Source organism: Rhinoraja longicauda, chromosome 9, assembly GCF_053455715.1.
Source record: "Rhinoraja longicauda isolate Sanriku21f chromosome 9, sRhiLon1.1, whole genome shotgun sequence".
Lineage (NCBI taxonomy): Eukaryota > Metazoa > Chordata > Chondrichthyes > Rajiformes > Arhynchobatidae > Rhinoraja > Rhinoraja longicauda.
Window position 1 is genome coordinate 51397441 of NC_135961.1, and position 25306 is coordinate 51422746.

The 25306-nt window shown below is 42.7% G+C and overlaps 1 protein-coding gene across 1 annotated transcript in view; it reads left to right on the top strand.

Annotated features, from left to right (window-relative positions):
• LOC144597066 (CD109 antigen-like) overlaps positions 1-25306 on the top strand; it is a 118390-nt gene that overhangs the window by 11218 nt on the left and 81866 nt on the right. Inside the window, exons 4-10 of the mRNA XM_078405980.1 lie at positions 1651-1679; positions 2814-3038; positions 12507-12632; positions 14349-14388; positions 17405-17492; positions 21427-21514; positions 23356-23560. Of these exons, the coding sequence (XP_078262106.1) occupies positions 1651-1679; positions 2814-3038; positions 12507-12632; positions 14349-14388; positions 17405-17492; positions 21427-21514; positions 23356-23560 (801 nt within the window). The remainder of the gene's footprint in view (positions 1-1650; positions 1680-2813; positions 3039-12506; positions 12633-14348; positions 14389-17404; positions 17493-21426; positions 21515-23355; positions 23561-25306) is intronic.

Here is a 25306-nt window from a genome sequence, read left to right on the forward strand (position 1 = left end):
CTGCCAGGGATGGTGGTGGAAGCAGATAAGATGCTTTTAGATAGGCATGTGAATTTGTAGGGAATGGAGGAATAAGGATCATGCGCTGGCAGAAGAGATTAGTTTAATATGGTATAAGAAAATAACTGCAGATGCTGGTACAAATTGAAGGTTTTTATTCACAAAATGCTGGAGTAACTCAGCAGGTCAGGCAGCATCTCGGGAGAGAAGGAATGGGTGACGTTTCGGGTCGAGACCCTTCTTCAGACTGATGTCAGGGGGGGCGGGACAAAGGAAGGATATAGGTGGAGACAGGAAGATAGAGGGAGATCTGGGAAGGAGGAGGGGAAGAGAGGGACAGAGGAACTATCTAAAGTTGGAGAAGTCGATGTTCATACCACTGGGCTGCAAGCTGCCCAGGCGAAATATGAGGTGCTGTTCCTCCAATTTCCGGTGGGCCTCACTATGGCACTGGAGGAGGCCCATGACAGAAAGGTTAGACTGGGAATGGGAGGGGGAGTTGAAGTGCTCGGCCACCGGGAGATCAGTTTGGTCAATGCGGACCGAGCGCAGGTGTTGAGCGAAGCGATCGCCGAGCCTGCGCTTGGTTTCGCCGATGTAAATAAGTTGACATCTAGAGCAGCGGATGCAATGGATGAGGTTGGAGGAGGTGCAGGTGAACCTTTGTCTCACCTGGAAAGACTGTTTGGGTCCTTGGATGGAGTTGAGGGGGGAGGTAAAGGGACAGGTGTTGCATCTCGTGCGGTTGCAGGGGAAAGTGCCCGGGGTTGGGGTGGTTTGGGTACGAAGGGACGAGTGGACCAGGGAGTTACGGAGGGAACGGTCTCTGCGGAACGCATCATATGTGGCATCATATTTGGCACAGATATTGTGGTTGGAATGGCCTATTCCGGTGCTGTACTCTTCTATGTTCTTGTACACGTTTACAAAGTCATAACAGGCATCGATAAGGTGAATGGTGGCAATCTTCTTCCCAAGGCAACGTAGTTCCAAATCTAGAGGACATAGGCTTAAGATGAGAGGGAAAAAATTTAAATGAGATCTGAGGGATAATTTTTTAATGCAACTTTAAAAACACATTAAAACACATGTATGGATAGCAAAAGTTTAGAGGAATACTTCCAAAAATAGGTAAGTGGATCAAGCAAGGCCATTAAATCTGATTGGTACGCATGAGTTGGGTCGTAGGGCCCCTTTCCATGCTGTAAAACTGTGTGACTCCAAAGAATGGCACTCAGGTATTTATCAGCCATGATCCTGATAAGTGGGGGAGCAATCATGCATGGATGGAGGATCTATTTCTTATATCTTCCAACCTACCTTATTTAAGACCTTTTTATAACCTGCACTTTCTTTGTGATGTCATAATGCTGTTACACAATATTCCTTTCTTTGGTATTGTTCACTTTGCACTACCTGTTGTACTTGTGTATGGCTTGATTGTACACATGTATATGATTTGTCTACATAGCACACAAGCCAATTTTTTCAATGTATCTTGGTACACTTATCAATAATAAACCAATACCAATATATTCTTATGTTTACCTCTTTGCCAGGAATGAATCAAATTTCTATCACTCTTTGAATATTTTCAATAACACTCACTAGTTTATTAATATAAGCTATTTCTGACCTTATTTCTTTCAGGTACTATAGGAAGAATGATCCTGCCTACGGTAAGTATTCCACCATGAAAGTGCAGGAAGAAATTTATATTCCATTGCATTGAACTATTGAAAGAACAACTGGGAGTATTATAGCTGATCATAAAAAATATGGTTTAAATTTCCTTTGTATATTTATGTATCCATTCCTTATAAATATATCAGACGTTGAGAATGTTACTGGGAAGTACATCTCTGTACAAGAACCCCTACAATCCTACAATCAATGCAAAGTGGACCTGCAGGAAGATGCTATCCTTAGAAAACCCACTCTTGTAATTTCTTCCCAAAAGAACACAAGTCAGGCAGAGTTTATTGTCAGATGCACAAGGACGGCAAGATAATGAAAATGAAAATATAATGAGAATCTTGTTTGGTGCTGCATCAGGGACACACAGAATAGATCAACAGCTGAAAACATAAATTATATATAAATTACTCATGGATAATGCATTAAATTCTGCGAAACATTAAAAACTTTTTTAAAAATATGTGCAAAAAAGATTGAGACTTTGGTGCCAAAAACAATTAGAAAAAAGCAAGGTCACTGGGAGAACTTGCCACATAAAACAGTACTGCACATGGATTATGCATTTGGGCTCATAATATCCTTACCAATTTAAACAAGTCTCTGCCTCCATGTGATCCATATCCCTTCATTCCCTGCATAACGGACCCCCCGGAGTCAGGGGGTATGGGGAGAGGGCAGGAACTGGGTACTGATTGTGAATGATCAGCCATGATCACATTGAAGGGCCGAATGGCCGAATGGCCTCCTGCTGCATCTATTGTCTATTGTCTATTGTCTATCCATGTACATTGGAAAGGTGGCAGGAATATGTCTGTGAACATCTAAGGTAAGTGGTGGGGCAAAGGATACCTCTGAAATTGTTTGTGGGTAGGAGATTATAGATGATAGATTTTGGCGTCCATTTTAGATGTCTATTGAAAACAATTGAGTTAAGTATCGAAGTGGAGTAAAACATGCAGACATCACAATATTGTGGCTTTATTGTTCATTCACGGACAAATATCTACAAATGGCTAAAGGATTGATAGGGGGGAAATACACATTTTTGACTATTTATCCGAGTAAATTTATTATTTTGCAACTTCACATTTTTGTTTTTCCTTCTCAAACTCCAGGAAGATCTGCTGAAAGGCCACTATGAATTGGTAGTGGAGGGATATCAAGGGCAGAACCTGCTGTTTTCCAATAGCTCCACCTTGGAGATTATTCTGGAGAGAGTCACCGCATTGATTCAGACAGACAAGGCAATGTACAAAGCAGGACAGACCGTGAAAATTCGATCCATCTGTATCTACACCGATCTGAAGCCATACCTGGGCAAAATAAATATCATCATTTCTGTAAGTGCTACTTGACAATTCTTAAGCGTGACACCAGCAGCTACTAATCTAGATGTTGCTGACAGTGACATGAATGTGCGTGCACATAACTCAATCTTTGATCTGAATTGTGTTAATCATAGATCTGAAGATGAGTCCTTACCCAGAACATCACCTTTCCATGTCCTCCAGAGATACAGTGTGACCTGCTGAGTTTAAATCATAGATTAATTGTTTGCAGCATGGATAGAGTCCATTTGGCCCAACCAATGTGCAGTAGCTTCATGTAAGAGCTGTCACTAGACTGCTCTTTCACCCCATATCTTGCAAATGTTTACCTTTCATATACTCATCCAGCTCCATTTTGGATGCTACAATGAATATATCTCCACTACTACTCTCACATTGCATTCCAGACTATAAGCACTAACCATGTAAGTTATATTTCCTTACAGATAATACCTGGAGTGCAAAGGTTAAATGACAAGGAGATATTTCAGAATCTAACTAAAAAGTCCCCATAGCTCCCTGAAAGTGGCAACACAAGTAGATAAAGTGGTAAAGAAGGCATATAGTATGCTTACCCTCATTATTCGGGGCATTGAGTATAAGAGTCAGGAAGTCATGTTGTTGCTTTATAAAACTTTGGTCAGTCTGCATTTGGAGTATTGTGTGCAATTTTGGTCACCCCATTACAGGAACAACATGGAGTCTTTGAAGAGGGTCCAGAGGTTTACCAAAATGCTGCAGAATAAGAGGATATTATCTATAAGGAGAAGTTGGACAAGCTTGGGTTGTTTACTCTGAAGCTTTGAAGACCTGATAGAAGTATATAAAATTATGAGAGGCATCGATAAAGTAGACAGTTACAACCCTTTTCCCAGGATCAAAATGTCAAAGACTAGAGGGCATAGTTTTAAGATGAGAAGGGCAAAATTTAAAGGCGAGATGGGAGGCAAGTTTTTTTACACAGAGAGTGGTGGTTTACTGGAATGAACCAACAGATATGGCGGCACGGTAGCGCAGCGGTAGAGTTGCTGCTTTACAGCGAATGCAGCGCCGGAGACTCAGGTTCGATCCTGACTACGGGTGCTGCACTGTAAGGAGTTTGTACGTTCTCCCCGTGACCTGCGTGGGTTTTCTCCGAGATCTTCGGTTTCCTCCCACACTCCAAAGACGTACAGGTATGTAGGTTAATTGGCTGGGTAAATGTAAAAATTGTCCCTAGTGGGTGTAGGATAGTGTTAATGTACGGGGATCACTGGGCGGCACGGACTTGGAGGGCCGAAAAGGCCTGTTTCCGGCTGTAGATATATGATATGATATGATATGATATTGTGGTGGAAACGGAGACAATAGTGGTATTTAAAAGTGTTTAGATAGGCACATTGATATGCAAGGAATTAAGGGATATGGATCACATGCAGGCAGTGGAGATATGTTTACATTGGTGTCATGTTTGGCAAGGAGATTATGGACTGAAGAGCCGTTACTTTGGATCTGTCTTCACTGAGGAAGATACACACAATCTCCCAAATGTTCTAGGGGCTGGAGAACCTAGGGTGATGGAGGAACTGAAGGAAATCCACATTAGGCAGGAAATGGTTTTGGGTAGACTGATGGGACTGAAGGCTGATAAATCCCCAGGGCCTGATGGTCTGCATCCCAGAGTACTTAAGGAGGTGGCTCTAGAAATAGTGGAAGCATTGGAGATCATTTTTCAATGTTCTATAGATTCAGGATCAGTTCCTGTGGATTGGAGAATAGCAAATGTTATCCCACTTTTTAAGAAAGGAGGGAGAGAGAAAACGGGTAATTATAGACCAGTTAGTCTGACATCAGTGGTGGGGAAAATGCTGGAGTCAATTATAAAAGACGAAATTGCTGAGCATTTGGATAGCAGTAACGGGATCGTTCCGAGTCAGCATGGATTTACGAAGGGGAAATCATGCTTGACAAATCTACTGGAATTTTTTGAGGATGTAACTAGGAAAATTGACAAGGGAGAGTCAGTGGATGTGGTGTACCTCGACTTTCAGAAAGCCTTCGACAAGGTCCCACATAGGAGATTAGTGGGCAAAATTAGGGCACATGGTATTGGGGGTAGGGTACTGACATGGATAGAAAATTGGTTAACAGACAGAAAGCAAAGAGTGGGGATAAATGGGTCCCTTTCGGAATGGCAGGCAGTGACCAGTGGGGTACCGCAAGGTTCGGTGCTGGGACCCCAGCTATTTACGATATACATTAATGACTTAGACGAAGGGATTAAAAGTACCATTAGCAAATTTGCAGATGATACTAAGTTGGGGGGTAGTGTGAATTGTGAGGAAGATGCAATAAGGCTGCAGGGTGACCTGGACAGGTTGTGTGAGTGGGCGGATACATGGCAGATGCAGTTTAATGTAGATAAGTGTGAGGTTATTCACTTTGGAAGTAAGAATAGAAAGGCAGATTATTATCTGAATGGTGTCAAGTTAGGAGGAGGGGGAGTTCAACGAGATCTGGGTGTCCTAGTGCATCAGTCAATGAAAGGAAGCATGCAGGTTCAGCAGGCAGTGAAGAAAGCCAATGGAATGTTGGCCTTCGTAACAAGAGGAGTTGAGTATAGGAGCAAAGAGGTCCTTCTACAGTTGTACCGGGCCCTGGTGAGACCGCACCTGGAGTACTGTGTGCAGTTTTGGTCTCCAAATTTGAGGAAGGATATTCTTGCTATGGAGGGCGTGCAGCGTAGGTTCACTAGATTAATTCCCGGAATGGCGGGACTGTCGTATGTTGAAAGGCTGGAGCGATTGGGCTTGTATACACTGGAATTTAGAAGGATGAGGGGGGATCTTATTGAAACATATAAGATAATTAGGGGATTGGACACATTAGAGGCAGATAACATGTTCCCAATGTTGGGGGAGTCCAGAACAAGGGGCCACAGTTTGAGAATAAGGGGTAGGCCATTTAGAACGGAGATGAGGAAGAACTTTTTCAGTCAGAGGGTGGTGAAGGTGTGGAATTCTCTGCCTCAGAAGGCAGTGGAGGCCAGTTCGTTGGATGCTTTCAAGAGAGAGCTGGATAGAGCGCTTAAGGATAGCGGAGTGAGGGGGTATGGGGAGAAGGCAGGAACGGGGTACTGATTGATAGTGATCAGCCATGATCGCATTGAATGGCGGTGCTGGCTCGAAGGGCTGAATGGCCTACTCCTGCACCTATTGTCTATTGTCTATTGTCTATTGCCTGTTCCTGTGCTGCACTGTTCTATGTTCTGATGAAAGGTTTTGGGCTTGAAAAAATATCTCTTGGTTCTCTCTCTGTATCTGAACGCCGACTTGCTATTTCCTGTGTTTACAGATTTTATTTTATGACTTAGGGTTGCGTTCTAAATCAGAACATTCTGGAACTGCATCAGAGGAAAGAGAAACAAAATCAATTTTCGAGGTCAAGGAGCCTTTGTCAGAATGAGAAAGTGAGAAGAAATATTCCGTTTGAAGTTGCAGACAGGGTAGAAGAGGGATGGGAGAGCAATGGGTGTAGCCCTCATAGGGTGGGACCAAGGTTGTTCAACACTGATGGTTACAGAGCTGTCTAGTTAGTCGATTAAAAGTGGTGTGTTGTGGTTAGGATAGAGAGAGACAAAAAATAAAAACAGATGTTACATGCGGCACACTGTAGCGCAGCGGTAGAGTTGCTGCTTTACAGCGAATGCAGCGCCGGAGACTCAGGTTCGATCCTGGCTACAGGTGCTGCACTGTAAGGAGTTTGTACATTCTCCCCGTGACCTGCGTGGGTTTTCTCCGAGATCTTCGGTTTCCTCCCACACTCCAAAGACGTACAGGTATGTAGGTTAATTGGCTGGGTAAAATGTTTTTTAAAAATTGTCCCTAGTGGGTGTAGGATCGTGTTAATGTACGGGGATCGCTGGGCGGCACGGACTTGGAGGGCCGAAAAGGCCTGTTTCCGGCTGTATATATATGATATGATATGATGATATGATGTATAGATCCTGCAGAAATAGATTTTTGTTAACCAAAGACATTTGGGAATAGGAAGAAAGCCGGGTATTTGGAGTTAGTTCTTAGTTTGACTGTGGTCTTGATGATTGGATAAAAAAGCCCAAGAAACTAAATGGCTTCCTTGAGTCAGAGTCCTGCAGCATGAAAACAGGCCCTTAGCCCCAACCTGTCCATTCTGATCATGTTGCCCATGTGAGTTAATTCCCCTCAAGTCCCCTTTAAATCTTAAATCTAGGTGTAGACTCTCATAGAGTCATCCATTTTTATAGCTTGGAGACATTCCCTTTGACCCAACTCGTCCATGCCAACCAAGATATCCAGCTGGGCTAGACCCATTTGCTAGCCCTTGGTCCATATCCCTGTAATCCTTTCCTATCCATGTACATGTGCCAAATGTCTTTTAAACATTGTAATTTTACTTGCCTCTGCAGCTTCCAACAATCCAGGATGTTCAGGGCTCATATAGGTACCATGACTTCATGCAAATGGGAGTTGAAAGGTGAAAATCATGTCCCCCAAAGAGCTGTTGAGACCAGCGATTTAATAAATTAGTTCAAACTTGGCATAGTTTCTTGGTGGGCAAGAGTACTGGGGATTCCCAAACCATGGGTAGCCAGAGGTAAGATGTTGATTAGCCAAGATCCAGTTGAATGCAGCTAGAAGTTGAGGCCTGGATAGTTAATACCCATACCTATGTCTCTGGTCGGTCTTCTGCAGCTTTGCTTATACTTGGTCCGGGAACTTCAGCACCTTTGTGAAGTTCAACAGCTTATCGAGTCCACTGCGGAAATATCCACTGTTGACAATGCTCCTAATTGCCATCTGAAATGCTCTAGCAGTCCATTCACTTCAAGACCTAATTAGGACAACATCAGTGCTGACCTATTCACCTCTCCTTTTTCTCTGGAGCTGCTGCCTGATCCGCCGAGTTTCTGCAGCACCTTGTGTCGACCTTTGGTATAAACTAGCCTCTGCAGTTCTTTATTCTAACAACGCTGACCTTGTCGATGTTGTCGCCATATTCCAGGAATAAAATCCTTTCCAATTTATGTTTCCTGGTATAAAAGCCAGCTGCAATGTTCACAGTCGCAGAAATACAGCAGACTATGTGGAAACATGCGATTTTGCCCAACCTGCCAAACACCAATATTAAACCCATGTGTAGGAAGGAACCACAGATGTTGATCTATATTAAAGATAGACACAAAATACTCTATAGTATTTTGTGTCTATCTTTAATATAGACCAATGGCTCAGACAGTATCTCTGGAGAAAAGGAATAGGTGACATTTCATGTTCTTCTGCAGAACCCTTCTTCAGATTAAAAGTTAAAGAAACAGATTGCATTTTAAACCCATCTCACAACCCTTGCCCTGCATCCTTCTATGCTGGTGATTCTAGTTCTCACCTAAATGCTGTCAGTGACATTAGCTTCAACCACTCTCTCAGACAGTGCAATCCAAGTACACGCCACTCTTGGTGAAAAGATCCTAAGCTTCGGGATTGGAATGGTCCTCTCTACCTCTCTTGCACATTCTAAGGTGCTGCTTAAATCCTTCCTCCTAGATTAGAACATAGCAGTCGTAAATTTTGCCTGTTAATGTCCATGTGAAATTCCTTGGAGTATTTTACCAAGTTAAAAAAGCAATGTTGCGATTACTGTTGAATAACCCTTTGAACAACGATCCATCAATCAAGCTGCAACAATCTCACAATTGAGAAACTAGGTCGAGATTCAAAAGTGCACAGAACATTCTGGGGAAAAAAGTCTGATGTCAACATGATACATGCATGGGTCATGTTCATGAAATTGAATAGGTAACAGGTTCACCAGGGAGTTATGTGAGACTTTTAAGGAATGGAGTGTTATATGCTCCTAACACTCGCTCTGCTATAATCTGAATGAGCCCCTTTGTTTTATTTGTTGTCCATTTAGGGATTGTGCAGCCAGTTATAGAAATAAAAGCTGAAGCGTATTTTTTGCCAGCGATTGTTTTCTCGATTCATTCCTCTCGGTGTAATGCATGTGATTGACTTTCAGCTGAGTCATCTGGTGAGGCTCCTGGTCTAATCTTCTGCAATAGGCAGGTGTTCAAGGCCACACGGCATTTCACATCAAGGAGCACGGATTAATCCTGCAACCCGGTCAACTTCTAACACTCAGCCAAACGGTGCCTCCTGCAAAAACTGATTCTGTCTCCCATGGCCTCATGGACTTTCTTGCAGTGTTCTGCCTTTGTCCACATAACATTCCTGCCTATAAAGTAGCCTTGAGCACATGTTTGTGAGGGCCACAATAATGGGCAGTGAAACATAGAAACAGAAAATAGATGGAGTAGGTCATTTGGCCCCATGAGCTAGCACCGCCATTCAATATGATCATGGCTGATCATCCAAAATCAGTACCCCGTTCCTGCTTTCTCCCCATATCCCTTGATTCCATTAGCCTGAACAAGCTCCCTTAAATAGGGTCTTTGATAAGGTCCCACACTGGAGACTAGTGGGCAAAATCAGAGCACATGGTATTGGGGGTAGGGTATTGACATGGATGGAGAATTGGTTGGCAGACAGGAAACAAAGTATAGGAATAAACGGGACCCTGTCAGAATAGCAGGCAGTGGCGAGTGGAGTGCCACAAGGCTCGGTGCTGGGGCCACAACTATTTACAATATATATTAATGATTTAGATGATGGGATTTAAAGTAACACTAGCAAATTTGCAGATGACGCAAAGCAGTGTGAATTGTGAAGAGGATGCTAGGAGGTTGCAGGGTGACTTGGACAGATTGAGTGAGTGGGCCGATGCATGGCAGATGCAGTATGCAGTATAATGTGGATAAATGTGAGGTTATCCACTTTGGCGGCAAGAACAAGGAGGCAGATGATTATCTCAAGTGTGTCAGATTAGGAAAAAGGGAAGTGCAACGAGACCTGGATGTCCTTGTACACCAGTCACTGAAAGTAAACATGCAAGTTCAGCAGGCAGTGAAGAAAGCTAATGGCATGTTGGCCTTCATAATGAGAGGATTTGAGTATAGGAGTAAAGAGGTCCTTCTACAGTTGTACAGGGCCCTGGTGAGACCACATCTGGATATTGTGTGCAGTTTTGGTCTCCTAATTTGAGGAGGACATCCTTGCTATTGAGGCAGTAGGTTCAAGGTTAATCCCCAGGATGGCGGGATTGTCATATGAGGAAAGATTGGAAAGACTGGGCTTGTATTCACTGGAATTTAGAAGGATGAGAGGGGACCTTATAGAAACATATAAAATTATTAAAGGACAAGCTAGATGCAGGAAAATGTTCCCAATATTGGGAAAGTCCAGAACCAGGGGCCACAGTATAAGAATAAAGGGGAGGCCATTTAAAACTGAGAAGAGAAAAAACGTTTTCACCCAGAGAGATGTGAATTTGTGGAATTCTCTGCCACAGGAGGCAGAAGAGGCCAATTCACTGGATGAATGTAAAAGAGAGTTAGATAGTGCTCTAGGGGGTTGCGGAATCAAGGGATATGGGGAGAAGGCAGGCACAGGTTACTGATTGTGGATGATCAGCCAGTCGGTGCTGGCTCGAAGGGCCAAATGGCCTTCTCCTGCACCTATTTTCTATATTTCTAAATACATCCAGTGAATTGGTCTCCACTGCTTTCTGTGGCAGAGAATTCCACAGATTCACAACTCTCTGGGTGAAAAGGTTTTTCCTCATCTCAGTCCGAAATGGCCTGCCCCTTATTCTTAAACTGTGACCCCTGGTACGGAACTCCCCCAACATCGGGAACATTTTTCTTGAGAAAGCTGGAAACACTCAGCAGGTCAGGCACATTAATGGGAAGAAAAAAAAAACAGCTGACATTTCAGGTCAAAAATCCTGTTGAATATTTCCACCATTTTCTGCTTTTCTTATTGATTTCTATCATCCTCGGATTTTGTGACTTTCTTATAACAATGGACATAAATGTTACCTTGTAAAATGTCTGCTGCCTCATTCATTTCACAACATTGAAACAATCAAAGTATTTTATAAATAGTTAAATTTTTTTTGAGGTATAATTGCAAAATCCCCAGAAAGCACCAAGGGAGTGTTCCGGAAACAATTTTCTTGTGCTCATACAGTAAAATCCCACAATAAATTCTAGTGGTCAATTTTCCCAAAGCATACTTTCCCATCAATAACATTATGGTGGCTCTGCCGTTTTGCATGGGATCTTATGGACAGTGCTTGTTTTAGATCTTTCATAATGTTATAGTCATAGAATTATCCACTGCATGGAAACAGGTCCTTCGGCTCAACTTATCATGCCGACGATGGTATCTACCTGAGCTAAACTAATTTGCCTGCAATTGGCCCACGTCCATCTGAACCTTTTCTTTGCATCAACCTGTCCATATGCCCTTTAAACATTGTAATTGCTCCCACCTCTATCACTTCCTCTGGCAACTTGTAACTGCCTCTCTGTGAAAATGGTGCCTCTCATCTTAAGCCGAAGCCCTCCAGTTTTAGACTCTCCTACCCTGGGAAAGACTGTGACTATCCACCTTATCTACGTCCCTCATGCTTTTATAAACCTCTATAAGGTCACCCGTCAGCCTCCCACACTCTAAAGAAAACAGTTTCAGCCTATCCAGCCTCTCCTCGTATCACGAGCACAGTTGTCGGAATCCTGTGGTGCAAATGAGATGCCCATTCCTGACCATCGTTTGCAATTGAAACATAGCTCTGACTAAATATTAGGGGGTGAAATGTTTTTGTATAATAGTTTGATTCGCTGTTCCACCGGATTAGTTTAATGGTTCTACTAGCTGTGCCATTATGTCATGTCACATTCTAAAAACAAATATTCAAGTATCTACTTGTTTGTGCTTGATGACAATCCCGTGAAAATACCCTGATTTTTCATTTACCGCATTATAAATGCTATATCAATGTCGATACGGTACGATACAATGAAACTTTATTCATCCCCAGAGGAAAATTGGTCTGCCGACAGTCACAACACACAAGGTACACACAAACTTGAAAATTAAAAGTGAAAACAAAAAGAAAAAGACAAGCGACTGTTGGCTAGCTGCTGTGTGCACAGTGCCTTCACCTGAAGAAATGAACAAACAAACAAACAAACACAGACTTATCCCCTGGGTAGAGGATTCTAAACTAGAGTTCCCCCCTCCCCCCCACACACCAGGTCCCCTTTTGTTCTCCCACCGTCCCTCACGGCGATCCCCTCACGCCGGGTCCTCCATTGTTCCTCACGCCGGTCTCCCCACGCAGGGTCCCCAGTGTTTTCCCCTTCCCCTCACGCTCATTGACCGCGTGGCCCACGTTTCCGCTGAGGCCCACGCTGCCCGCAAGGCCCACATTGCCGCTGCCACTGCCGAGTCTCCCGCCGTCGCCGCCGAGTCCCCCATCGGCCATTGTCATTTATTCTGTATAAAATTCACCAAAATGATTGAATTCAATGATAAAATTGTTTTTTTTAAAATTTGACAGAGCCCACAGGGGTCAGTGATCCAGCAATGGTTGGACTTAAAACCTTCGTTAGGTGTTGTCTCCAAGGAATTTCAACTGTCTGCCAACTCTCCACAAGGCGACTGGGAGATCCAGGTCACATTTAATGTAAGTGCGATCAATCACATTGCACCGCTTCACAGATTGGATGAAAGGAGTAAAGTAAAAGAGAAACCCTGGGTTTATACATTGCACCTGAGACCATCGTCCAGCATTCAACGTGTTTATCTGAAGAAGGGCCTCGACACGAAAGGTCACCTATTCCTTCTCTCCAGAGATGCTGTCTGACCCGTTGAGTTACTCCAGCTTTTTGCATCTGTCTTCTATCTACTCCTTTATCCAGCGTCCTCTTTACTTGCCATGGCCACTTACTGTGGGAGAAAGTTGCATACTTTTACTGCATTCAAATTAAAGATACTTAGCTGAATCTCCTACTGAATTGGTAAGTAATCATTTGATTTAGTCTAGAGATACAGCATGGAAAAAAAGCCCTTTGGCCCACCGAGTCCACGCCAACCAAAGATCACACTAGTTCTATGTTATTCCACTTTCGTATCCACTCCTTATACACAAGGGCCAATACACATAGGCCAATTACTCTACAAATCTGCACGTCTTTGGGATGTGTGAGAAAACCGAGCATTCAGAGGAAATCCACGCAGTCATAGGGAGAATGTGCTAACTCCATAGGGATTGCACCCGAGGTCAGAATTGAACATGGGTTTCTGATGCTGTGAGGCAGTAGCTCTACCAGCTGTGCCACTATTAGTATTGTATTGGTTTATTATTACCACATGTCCTGAGGTACAGTGAAAAACTTTGCATGCAATCCATGTAAAACATTCATAAATGGGTACAATCAAACCATGCAACCTAAAGTATTACTGCAGAAAAATGCAGATAAAACAAAGAACGCAGGGGCCGCAAATAGGTAGATTGGGGGATCGGGAATACATTCTTAGCTTATAAAACGTCTGTCCAGTAGTCTGACAATGGTGTGGAAGTAGCTGTCCTTGAATCTGGATATATGTACATTCAAGCTTTTGTATCTTCTATCCAACAGGAAAGGGGAGAAGAAGGAATGACTGGGGTGCAAATGGTCCTTATTTATGTTGGCTGCTTTATTTCAATGGCCTTGAGGGTATCTATCCTCTCACAAGTGTAAAATACTCCCAAGCTTTCCCATAACCTTGAGAGCTTTCATCCCTCAGAGAGCTCCAGCCTATCTGATCATTTCTTGAACATTTAGCAACTGGCCCACCAATTTTGCACTTCTCTGCGTCTCTACAATTCTGGAGATACAGAAATGCAATAATCTCATGCCCTTGTTTACATCATTTTATTACCTTGTCTGGACTTGATTTTGAACCTCCAAGAGGTGGGCTTGAACAAAATCTTGTTAACTACCACTTATTCTATGTGGAACTCTCCTACTCTAATCAAAATATGCTGCTTCATCATTTCCTTTTGAAGGGCATTGCCCACATATCAAGAGAGTGGTTGTGTCGAGTCTTGCCTTGTCCATCACTTCTCATGATGTGAGGCTAGAACCACTGGTAGAAAACATCTTGATTGCTATAGCTTCCATTGACCCACAGTCTTCAATTCCCCCATCATCTCCAGTATTTTCACAATGAACAATTAGTTTTTTTTTTAAATGACTGGCACTGTATCTTTCTCCAGGTATTACTTGTAATATTCAGTGTCTAAGATCAGAAAGTGTGGGAGAAATTAACCTCCAGGGAGGGATGTGCTTTTAAGCAAGTTTGAAGTTCTTCGACAAGTTGTCAGACAGAATGCATTTGCCTTATGATTCTTTTCCAGGAGGTGAAGCAAAGGAAGACATTCACCGTGGCTGAGTATGGTGAGTAACTCCTCATCATCAGAATATTTACAGCATGGAGGACAGCCATTTGGCCCATCTAATCTGTACTAGTGTTTAGGACCCACCCCATCATCACACCCTTCCGTTCGTCTTGTTTTTATCCAGATTCTTCTTAAAGTCATCACTATTTCCAGGAGCATAGTTGAACCATCTTCCCTGTTACTTTTTAATGGTTCAACTGAATACATAAGTTTTGTAAACTACCGATTTATTCTTTAACCAAGTCACACATCAGACTTTTGTGGTTTGCTTTGTTCAAACTGAAGTTCCTTTACAATCATTAATTAACTCATTATTCATTATTGCATAAGGCTTGGTCCAAAATAGTTTGTTCCCTGCTTGATTCCACAGTAAATTAATCTGGAGGACCATTTAAAAATACACTGATATAAATCCTACATTCAACAAGAAGTAGTTACTAGATGTGTTTGAGGGAATGGGGAATGGGAACGTAATAATTGGTAATATTTACTCCTAGGAATTTGAAGTTTTCAACCATTTTATGAATGCCATCAATGCAAACTGGAGTATGTGTACTGCTTTGCTTCCTGAAGTTGATCACCATCTCCTTTGTCTTGCTGACATTGAGAGAAAGGTTGTTGCCTTGACACCAGGACACAAGGTTCTCAATCTCCTTCCCTTACTCTGACTAGGACCACTTCTGCGTCATCTGAAAGCTTGGAAATCATGCCATAAATTCCCATCCAAATTGTTGATATAAAACATAAACTTCAAAGGGCCCAGCACTGATCCCTGAAGCAACCATGAGTCCCAGGCCTCCAGTCCGATAAACAACCTTTCACCATCACTCTCTACTTCCTTCCATGAAGCTAATTTTCTATCAAGTCAGTTCGCTCTCCTTGGATCCCATGCAATCTAACCTTCCGGAGCAGCCTACCATGTGGAACCTTATCAAATGCCTTGCTGAAGTTCATGTCCATGAAGAACTAACTAAACAATGAGGATAAGCTGTAGGATCTTCACGCATCCAAGCATTTGATGAAAAAGCGACACTAGGGTACGTCACTGGATGCAACACTGCAAGAGTTGCATGCAGCGGTTATGAGAGGATGGCCAGAACTTGTGACCATGTGGCGATTTACTCATTCAACATCAAACCCACACTATCCACAATCCAATGGCAAGGTTGGGGAATGTTGTAATAACAGCCAATCTGCTTCCAAGGAAGACAAAATAAGTATGCAGGATAACATTCCTCACCCTATGGAAGCAGACTACTGTCAAGAATTACTTCTAGCCCACTCAGAGACTGCTGAACTCCCGACTGGATTTTTATCTGAGCTTCAAGATTGTTTAAACCAAAAGCACCAACTGAACTGAGGGAAAAGAGGGAAACAAAGTTTCTTGCTGAAGAAGGGTCTCGACCCGAAACTTCACCCATTCCTTCTCTCCAGAGATGCTGCCTGTCCCACGAAATTACTCCAGCTTTTTGTGTCTGAAACATGGCAACTAAGGAGGTGTCAAACCAGATGATGTGGTAATCAACCAACCACAAATCAAGTGTGAAAGAAGAAAGATGGCAAAAAACTACAGTCATCAGGCAGTTATTATGACTGCAGTCGTGTCAAATTAAGCCTTTGGAAAGTATTGTACACTGCTCAAATTGACATTAAATGAGGAAGGTGTGCAGAGAGGTTTGGCAAACTGACCAAATTAGTTTAGTTTAGTTTAGTTCATTATTGTTACATATACTGAGGTACAGTGAAAAGCTTTTTGTTGCATTCTATCCAATTCAGTGAAAAGTCTATACATGATTACAATCAAACCATCTGCAGTGTGGAAATACAAGATAAAGGGAAGAAAAGTTTGGTGCAAGATAAAGTCCAGTCAAGTCTGATTAAAGATAGTTTGAAGATCTCCAATGAGGTCAGGACTGCTTTCTATTTGGTGAGAGGACGTTTCAGTTGTCTGATAACAGCTGGGGAAAAACTGTCCTTTAAACTGGAGATATGCATTTTCAAAAAGAATTAGCAGAAGATACACAGCTATTCAAGGTCAAGGTTTCAAGGTCAGTTTATTGTCACATGTACCAATTAAGGTACAGTGAAATTTGAGTTACCACACAGCCAAACTAAGTGAAAAGCAACAAGACACACAACGACATAAAAGTTAACATAAACATCCATCACAGTGGATTCCACATTCCTCAATGTGATGGAAGGCAATAAAGTTCAAACTACTTCCTTTTTGTTCTCCCACGGTCACGGCAGTCAAACCATCCGCAGTTGGGGTGATCAAAGCCCCCGCATCCAATGTTTTTGCAGAACAAAAATGTTGAGGCTCAACTAGGTGACAGTGAACAGCAACTAGAGACAACCAGAATTGAGAGAACTGTTCACCATACTATCTTCCAGACTTCATGTTGGTATTATCTATCTATCTATATATGGATTGGAAACCTGCGCTGAAATTCTATATTGAAAGTAGAACAATTTATTTTCAGAATTAGTTTAAATCTAAGACAACTAAAATTTTGAAATTTAAATTAGTTTTTTTGGACTCTAGGAGTATAAAGTCTGTTGCATGGATAATGAAAAAGAAATAACAGGCACCATCTGGTGCCTTTTCATGGTAGTGCAACAATTGTAAGCATTAAATATTTAGGTCAGGTTTCACAAAGAAGGAGATTGACAATTGCAGGCTTGTAACAAATTCAGATTCCTTAATTAGTACAAAACTCAAGAACCCATAGATGTGACAACATTTTTTTTTATCAAAGGAAGAATGCAGCACAAAGGAACAAACAGATTGCACCTCTACTTCTTCAGATGTTTATCCAAGGGTCTTTTCCAGTGGCCCCATTTGCAACCTGCCCCTAAACACTTTCCCCAGAAGTGTTAATTGAAGGATAAATAATGACTGAGGACATCTGGGTCAACTCATTGAACAGATAGTGAGAGGGGTCTTTCATCCACACTTCAAAACACATTCTCTCTTCTATGCGACCCTTTTTTTTGTCACTTTGCCATTTCAGTGTTATCTCGATTTGAAGTTTCAATCAACACATCTACTGTATATTTTCCAATCGATCGATCAGACATAACTGGGACTATTACTGGACGGTGAGTAAAGTAGGGAATTCCAGCTACAAGGTATGGAGAATTCTGCTATAACACGACAGTAGTGTTCCTGTAAATCCTTATGTTTTAGAAAATTGTATTAAAACAGCAACCGTGTCAATGGGGGAAAGGGGGTCAAGGACTAGAAAGTTTCAGACTTCTTTCTGCAGGATTTTCAAAATCAAAGGTTTTTTCAATGGCTAACTTATTTTTGTTACTGCCAGCTAATAAATGTTAAAAGCTACATACATTGTTTAATAAACCATCGTTGCACAAGGTTCAATGGAAATGATGGGTTGGCAGTTTCAATGGCCACCCACGGTTAAAGCATCAGCTGTATTCTTAAGAGACCATCGTTTCTGATTATAGCAGGGTGGTTACACGGAAATGTGTTTTTTCTCCCACTCTATTGTTTAAATCCAAGACAGCTTTTGTTTGCTTGTTAATTTCCAAAATATCTTTCAGGAGGTCCTTAAGATCCCAATCAAAATTGCTTTATAACCAATTTGCTCCCTAATTCATTATTTGTGTTATATCTATTTGTGTTATGGAAACATGCTATTGCAGAGTTGAGTAGGGTAGAGTATATGCCTCAAGCTAAATTAAAACAAATCACCTCCTTGGAATCTGTGATCTGTGTTGTGGATCTGTATCATCAGTTATTTTACCTAATGGGCTGGAAAAGCAAGGTGTATAGGAACACAGGTACATCAGCACAGCTATTCTGTCCTTCTGCACGCCATTTGCGGAAGGTTCTCGACCCCAGCTACATGTGCCAGCAAAGTACATGGATAGGAAAGGTTTAGAGGGATATGGGTCAACTATGGGCAAATGGTACGAGCTGAGATGGGCATTTTGGGCAGCATGGAAGAGTTGGACCAAAGAGCCTGTTTCCCTGCTGCATGATTCTAGATGTCTACGAGGAACAAAATCTAGTCCACGCTTAGCGAGAAAGTGACCCCTACAATGTGGTTGATCTTTATTTGCCTTCCTAGTTCAGGAATCATTCAGATAGTCAATAGATTCTTGACTTACTAGTGATGTCTGCTAACAATTATTTTAAAAAAATTCACAAGTCTTTTAAAATGTTTTTTGTTCCAGGTGGCATCGTTTAGTGAGTTTCCCAATCAGTGCCCTGTGCCGAGTTTCCCAATCACTGAGCAGACAGCAGAGGAAACCCATAGAGTGTCTCCCTTCTGAGCACAGAGATCTCTGTAGTTGCCATAAAAAAGTAACAAGTTGTGAAATTGAATTGACTAAATCCGGCCACGTTTGGCCCATGCTTGGGTTGCGCAGTGGCACAGCGGTAGAGCTGCTGCCTTACAGTGGCCAGAGACCTGGATTCTATCCTGACCACGAGTGCTGTCTGTACGGGGATTTTATGTTCTCCCCATGACCTGCGTGGATTTTCTTCGGGTGCTCCAGTTTCCTCTCAAAGACTCGAAAGACGTACAGGTTTGCAGGCTAATTGGCTTGGTGAAATTGTAAATTGTCTCCAGTGTGTGTAGGATAGTGTTAGGGTGTGGGGAACACTGGTTGGCACGAATTTCGTGGGCCAAAGGGCCTGTTTCTGCACTGTATCTCTAAACCAAATGATCTAAATCTCAACCAGTTCACCCAATACCCTGCTGGGACTGGCTTTGTCCTTGTGGCGGTTATACAGTCATGGACACAAACAGTGCAGAAATGTTCTCAGACTCACCATGTCTATGCTGACCCTTTTGCCTATCTACACCGGTCACATTTGCTCATATTAGGAATACATCCTTCTCTGCCTTTAATCTATCTATTTGCATCTTTAAAATAGTAATAGTATCTGATTTCACCACCACCTCTGGCAATGTGTTCCAGATATCGACCACTCTGTGGAGAAAAACTTTCTCCTTTACAACTTCTTCCTTTCTCTCTAAACCTATGTCCTCTTGGTTTTGATACCCTGAAATGGGGAAAGACACTGACTCTCTAACCTGCATCTTAGATAGACACAAAAAGCTGGATTAACTCAGCAGGACAGGCAGCATTTCTGGAGAGAAGGAATGGGTGACGTTTCGGGTCGAGACCCTTCTTCAGACTCAAGATAGCTGCCTTGTAGAATTATATATACCTCCTCTAGGTCATCCCTCAGCCTTCTTTGGGCCAGTGAAAACAAGCCTAGCCTTTTCAAATAACCATAATCTAAAACAATACTCCAGGTGTAGCCGAACCAGTGTTTTATAAAGCTGCTACATGGACATGGAAACATGAGTCATGCAGTGTGATTTTTAGATGCCCAGTTAAGGCAATAAAATGCTGAAATGCTTTATACAGTGGCAATGCAATGTAAATGTTGTCCAGTGAATCAACCTCACAGCAAAGGGTTGAGGATATAGCCCAGTTACACCAGCATTATCCCCTGCTGACAAGTAAGGAAAGCACAGCACCAAACCTGCCCCGAAGGTTAATGTTTTGTTTTGTTTAATTGAGAGATACAGCATGAAAACAAGCCCTTCGGCACACCGAGTTCATGCTGACCATCGTTCACCTGTTCCCACTGGTTCTATGTCATCCCATTTTTGCGTCCACTCCCTTCACGTTAGGGGCAATTCAGCAGAGGCCAATTAACCTCCACACCCACACATCTTTCAGATGTGGGAGGAAACCGGAGCACCCAAAGAAAACCCACATGGTCGCAGGGACAACATACGAACTGCACACAGACAGCACCCAAGGTCAGGATCGATTTTGAGTCTCTGGCGCTGTGAGGCAGTAGCTCTACCAGCTGCACCACTGTGGACAAATGAACTGATAGTGGGGAATAACTCTCTGAGCAAATTATGAGACGGGGGGGAGGGGGGGGGTTATAATAGATTGCTATAACCTCAATCACTTTACACGTCAGTGAGCATATTTAAAGAAAATCTTGAGCAACTTATAAGACTCCTTAAACAAAGCCTTCCGAACCCACAACCTCTACTGGCTAGAAGGACTAGGGGACCAAAAGCATGGGAACATCAGCACTGGGAAGTAGCTCTCGGAGCCACACACCATCCTGACTTGGAAATATATCGCTGTTCCTTCTCCGTCACTGTTTCAAAATCCCGGAACTCCCTCCCTAACATCATTATGGGTACACCTACACCTCAAGGACTGCAGTGGCGCAGGAAGGCAGCGCACCTTATACTTCTCAAGGGTATTGGTTTATTATTGTCATGTGCACTGAGATACAGCGAACAATTTTGTTTTGCTTACTATCCAGGCTGATCAAGCTTGACATGAGTACAATAGATAGTGATAAAGAGTCAATACACCTCGACTAGGTCATCCCTCAGCCTTCTTTGGGGCAGTGAAAACAAGCCTAGCCTAGAGATCGTGAATCAACTTCAGCAATGGGCTGAGGATATAACCCAGAGTCACACCAACATTGCCCCCTGCTGACAAGTAAGGAAAGCACAGCACCAAGCTTGTCTCGTAGGATGGATTTTATCATCATCATCATATCATATATATACAGCCGGAAACAGGCCTTTTCGGCCCTCCAAGTCCGTGCCGCCCAGTGATCCCCGTACTTTACTTCAGTTTAGTTTAGAGATGTAGCATGGAACTCGGCCCATCGAGTTCACACTTACCGTCGTTCACCCGTTCACACTTGTTCTATAGTATCCCACTTTTGCATCCACTCCCTACGTCGTTAGGGGCAATTCTACAGAGGCCAATTAACCTATAAACCCACACATCTTTGGAATGTGGGAAGAAAGCGGAGCAGAATAGACAATAGAGATATACAGGTATATAAAATAATTAGAACCTTTTTCTCTTCAGGGGTCTTAAACCCATGGTGGATCTCAAAATGGTTTGCATAATAGTGAGTCCAGTGCCCTCTGATGAATTCAGTCAAGGGTCAATTTAGGATACTATTGCTGAGTTGTTCCTGCAATTTGGTTTGCTTTCTTCTTTTCAGATACCTCTATGGAAAACCTGTGAAAGGAAATGTGACGGTCACTCTATCCTTGCCGATCTACCCTGAGACGCTATCCAAAACATTTGAGGTACTTTTGGGATTACTGTTTACTTACCTGGCTAATCTTGACCCCAATTAAACACTGAAACAGACCATTCAGCCTAATGTGTTGACCATGATGCTCCACATCAGCCTCTTCCCACCCTGGTCACCATATCCGTCCACTCCTCTTCTTTCAATTTTCTCCTTCAACCCACTCTCTGCTCCTTCATTCCAACACAACCTGTGGGAGCAGGTTTCATCGTCCCACGACCCTCTGGTTGTGGAGAATTCTCTGGAATGTTCTAATTTCCAGCTGGATTTATTAGTGATGTCGAATGCTTCTAATTCCTCCCACATTCTTTGGGCTGGCACCTGAATCAAAACTCTGGCTGCTGTTATATTCTATTCACATTACAAACTCACAATGGGAAGAAAGTAAAGACAGCACTTCTACTCACCTAGACATGTCTGCACTGTTGAGGACTAGGTGCTGTGGTGCTGCAGATAATGCAATCACCCATTGGTGCACAGCAATACCACATAAGCAGCACAAACATAACCATATTGTCTGTTTTTGGTGATATTGGTTGATGAATAAATACCGGTATGGTCTAATCACGGCCCTATAAATTATGGTAAGACATCCTTGTTCCTGTACCCAAAACTCTTGGTCAGCATACATTTGCTGCACCTTTTGCTTTTAGTGACCAGAGATTGGACACCCTGTTCTCTGTGCATCAACATTTCCCAATCTAATATTATTTAAATAATACTGTGGTTTTCTGTTTGTCCTTCTGAAGTGGATATGTTTACATTCAACAAACTACTGGAGGAACTCAGTGGGTCAGGCAGCATCAGTACTGTTGCAGGGTCTCAACTTGAAACATTAACTACCCCTTTCCCTCCACAGATCCCACTTGTCCTGCCGAGTTTCTCTCAAAGTTTATTTTTTCCTCAATATCCCGATTACTTTTTCATCAATACTCATCTTCCAACTGGGCATGTTGCAGATTTCCAAACTCAACTTTGCACTGTATCACACCTGGACATTGTTGTCATAAGTTAATCATTGGTGTTATTGTTTAAACGTTAGTTTTCCCTCTCCATTTTCCCACTCTGCCATTTGCTGCACATCACACCACACCATCTAAATGCCCTAATAACAACTCATTCCCGTAGTTACCTTGGCTCCCACCTTTCAGAGATATTCCTCATTCTATCCATCCTTGCCCCCCCCCCCCCCCCCCCCCCCCACCCCTACCTTCTCCACTAGACTGGAGCAACTAGGCTTGTATACACTGGAATTTAGAAGGATGAGAGGAGATCTTATCGAAACATATAAGATTATTAAGGGGTTGGACACGTTAGAGGCAGGAAACATGTTCCCAATGTTGGGGGAGTCCAGAACAAAGGGCCACAGTTTAAGAATAAGGGGTAGGCCATTTAGAACTGAGATGAGGAAAAACTTTTTCAGTCAGAGAGTTGTGAATCTGTGGAATTCTCTTCCTCAGAAGGCAGTGGAGGCCAATTCTCTGAATGCATTCAAGAGAGAGCTAGATAGAGCTCTTAAGGATAGCGGAGTCAGGGGTATGGGGAGAAGGCAGGAACAGGGTTCTGATTGAGAATGATCAGCCATGATCACATTGAATGGCGGTGCTGGCTCAAAGGGCCGAATGGCCTACTCCTGCACCTATTGTCTATTGTCTAATATTTTTCTCTCAGTCCCAGTTCCAACCAAGGGTCTTGACTTGAAATGTTTATTTCTCTTTACACAGGTACTTCCTGAGCTGCTGATTTATGTATTTTTGGAGCCAATAACATCATTCATTTTTAGATGAAAATTGTGTTGTGTAAATCTTCAAACGTGACCTTTCCCTTCTTTTGCAGGTGAATGGAACTGCTGATTTTGCCTTCCTTTTCTCTGAACTGCACCAGTTCATCCTCAGAATTTTTGGACCATTCCTGGGCTTTGATGATGTATTCGTACCAAACAAGACGCTGAAGGAAAACTCATTGGAAAACGCACTCTCTCTGATCATGCATCAGGTGCGCCACGTTACAATCATGGCAACGGTGACTGAGTCTCACACAGGTGAGTCACACCAGGTCATGGCACTTATAGGCTATGACTTTTGCAGTCCACCATAAAGAAAAGAACATGCATTTTCATAGCGCCTTCTCCATTGTCTTGCTTCACAGCCAATAAAATTATTTTTGAAGTATTTTCATTGTTGCAATGCAGGAAAATTAATAGCCAAATTTGTACACAGTAAGTTCTCATCAATAACATAGACCACTGAATAGCACAGTGCAGAAACAGGCCCTTCAGCCCACAAATATCTGTGCTGAATATGATGCCATGACTAACTCTTATATGCCTGCACATAACCAATATCCCTTCCTTCCCTGCATATCCATGTGAAACGATAATGATGAGACAATCTGTTTTCAATAAAGTGAGTCAGTGGATATTTTTAAGGCAGAGATAGACAGATTTTTGATTAGTACTGGTGTCAGAGGTTACAGGGAAAAGGCAGGAGAATGGGGTTAGGAAGGAGAGATAGATGAGCCATGATTGAATGGCGGAGTAGACTTGATGGGCCGAATGGCCTAATTCTACTCCGATCACATAAACTTATGACCTTATGACCTTATGGCATAGATGGGACCAAACACCTGGAAAAAGCAGCGTCGTGGAATGCGACCTGTAGTCATCATAGATTCATAGAGTTGCACAGCACGGGAACAGTCCCTTCAGTCCAACTCAATCATGCTGAGCATGTTGACTTCCTGAGCTAGTCTGTATTTGGCTCAGATCTCTATAAACATTTCCCATTAATTAACCTATCAAAATGTTTATTAAACATTGTAATTGTACCACCTCTGTTCCGTCTTCTCACAGCTCATTCACCAACTGTTTGAAAACTTACCCCTGACCCATCCACTCTCAGCTGAAACTAATGTTATCTAGTTTCAGACTTAATAAGGCCACCCTTTAGCCTACTATGCCCCAGAGAAACTGCAGGTATTCAGTCTCTTATTATAATACAACCCTTACAGTTCCAACGTAAATATTTTCTGCATCCTCTCTAGTTTAATCATATCCTTCCGACATTTCGGTGATCAAAACTGCACACAATATTATAAGTGTTCTCTTAGTTTAGCTTAGTCTAGTTTAGTGATACAGCACGGAAACAGCTCCTTCGGACCACCGAGTCCATGCCGGCCAGCGAGCCCTGTACACTAACATAGTCCTACACACCAGGGACAATTTACAATTTTACCAAAGCCAATGAACCTCCAAACCTGTACATCTTTGGAATGTGGGAGGAGACTGAAGCAGCCAGATTAAACCCAGGCAGTCACGGGGAGAATGTACAAACTCCATACAGACAGCACCCGTGGTCAGGATCTAACCCAGGTCTCTGGCGGTGTAGGGCAGCAACTCTACTGCTGCGCCACCGTGCTGCACTTGTAAATATCCTATATATTCGTTACATGACATCCCAACTCTTGTACTCAACACCCCATCCAATGAAAGGCAAGGGTGTCAAACATCACCACCTTGTTTAACTCATCACCACTTTCAGGAAACTATGTACTGTACCTCTAGATCTCTAGATTCAACTACACTCCCCGGATCCCTGTCTTGAATCTACAACCTTCTGTCTTGGTGACAAGAGAGCTCTCGCCTCCAATGAGACGGTTGATTGGATGTACCTATAATGGCTGACCTACCACCCAGCTTGCCAGGTGACCAAGAGGGATCCAATAGATCATCTATCTCCATTCCCCAGTTCCGAGACATTAGATTTCACTTGTTTTGCTCATAGAATTT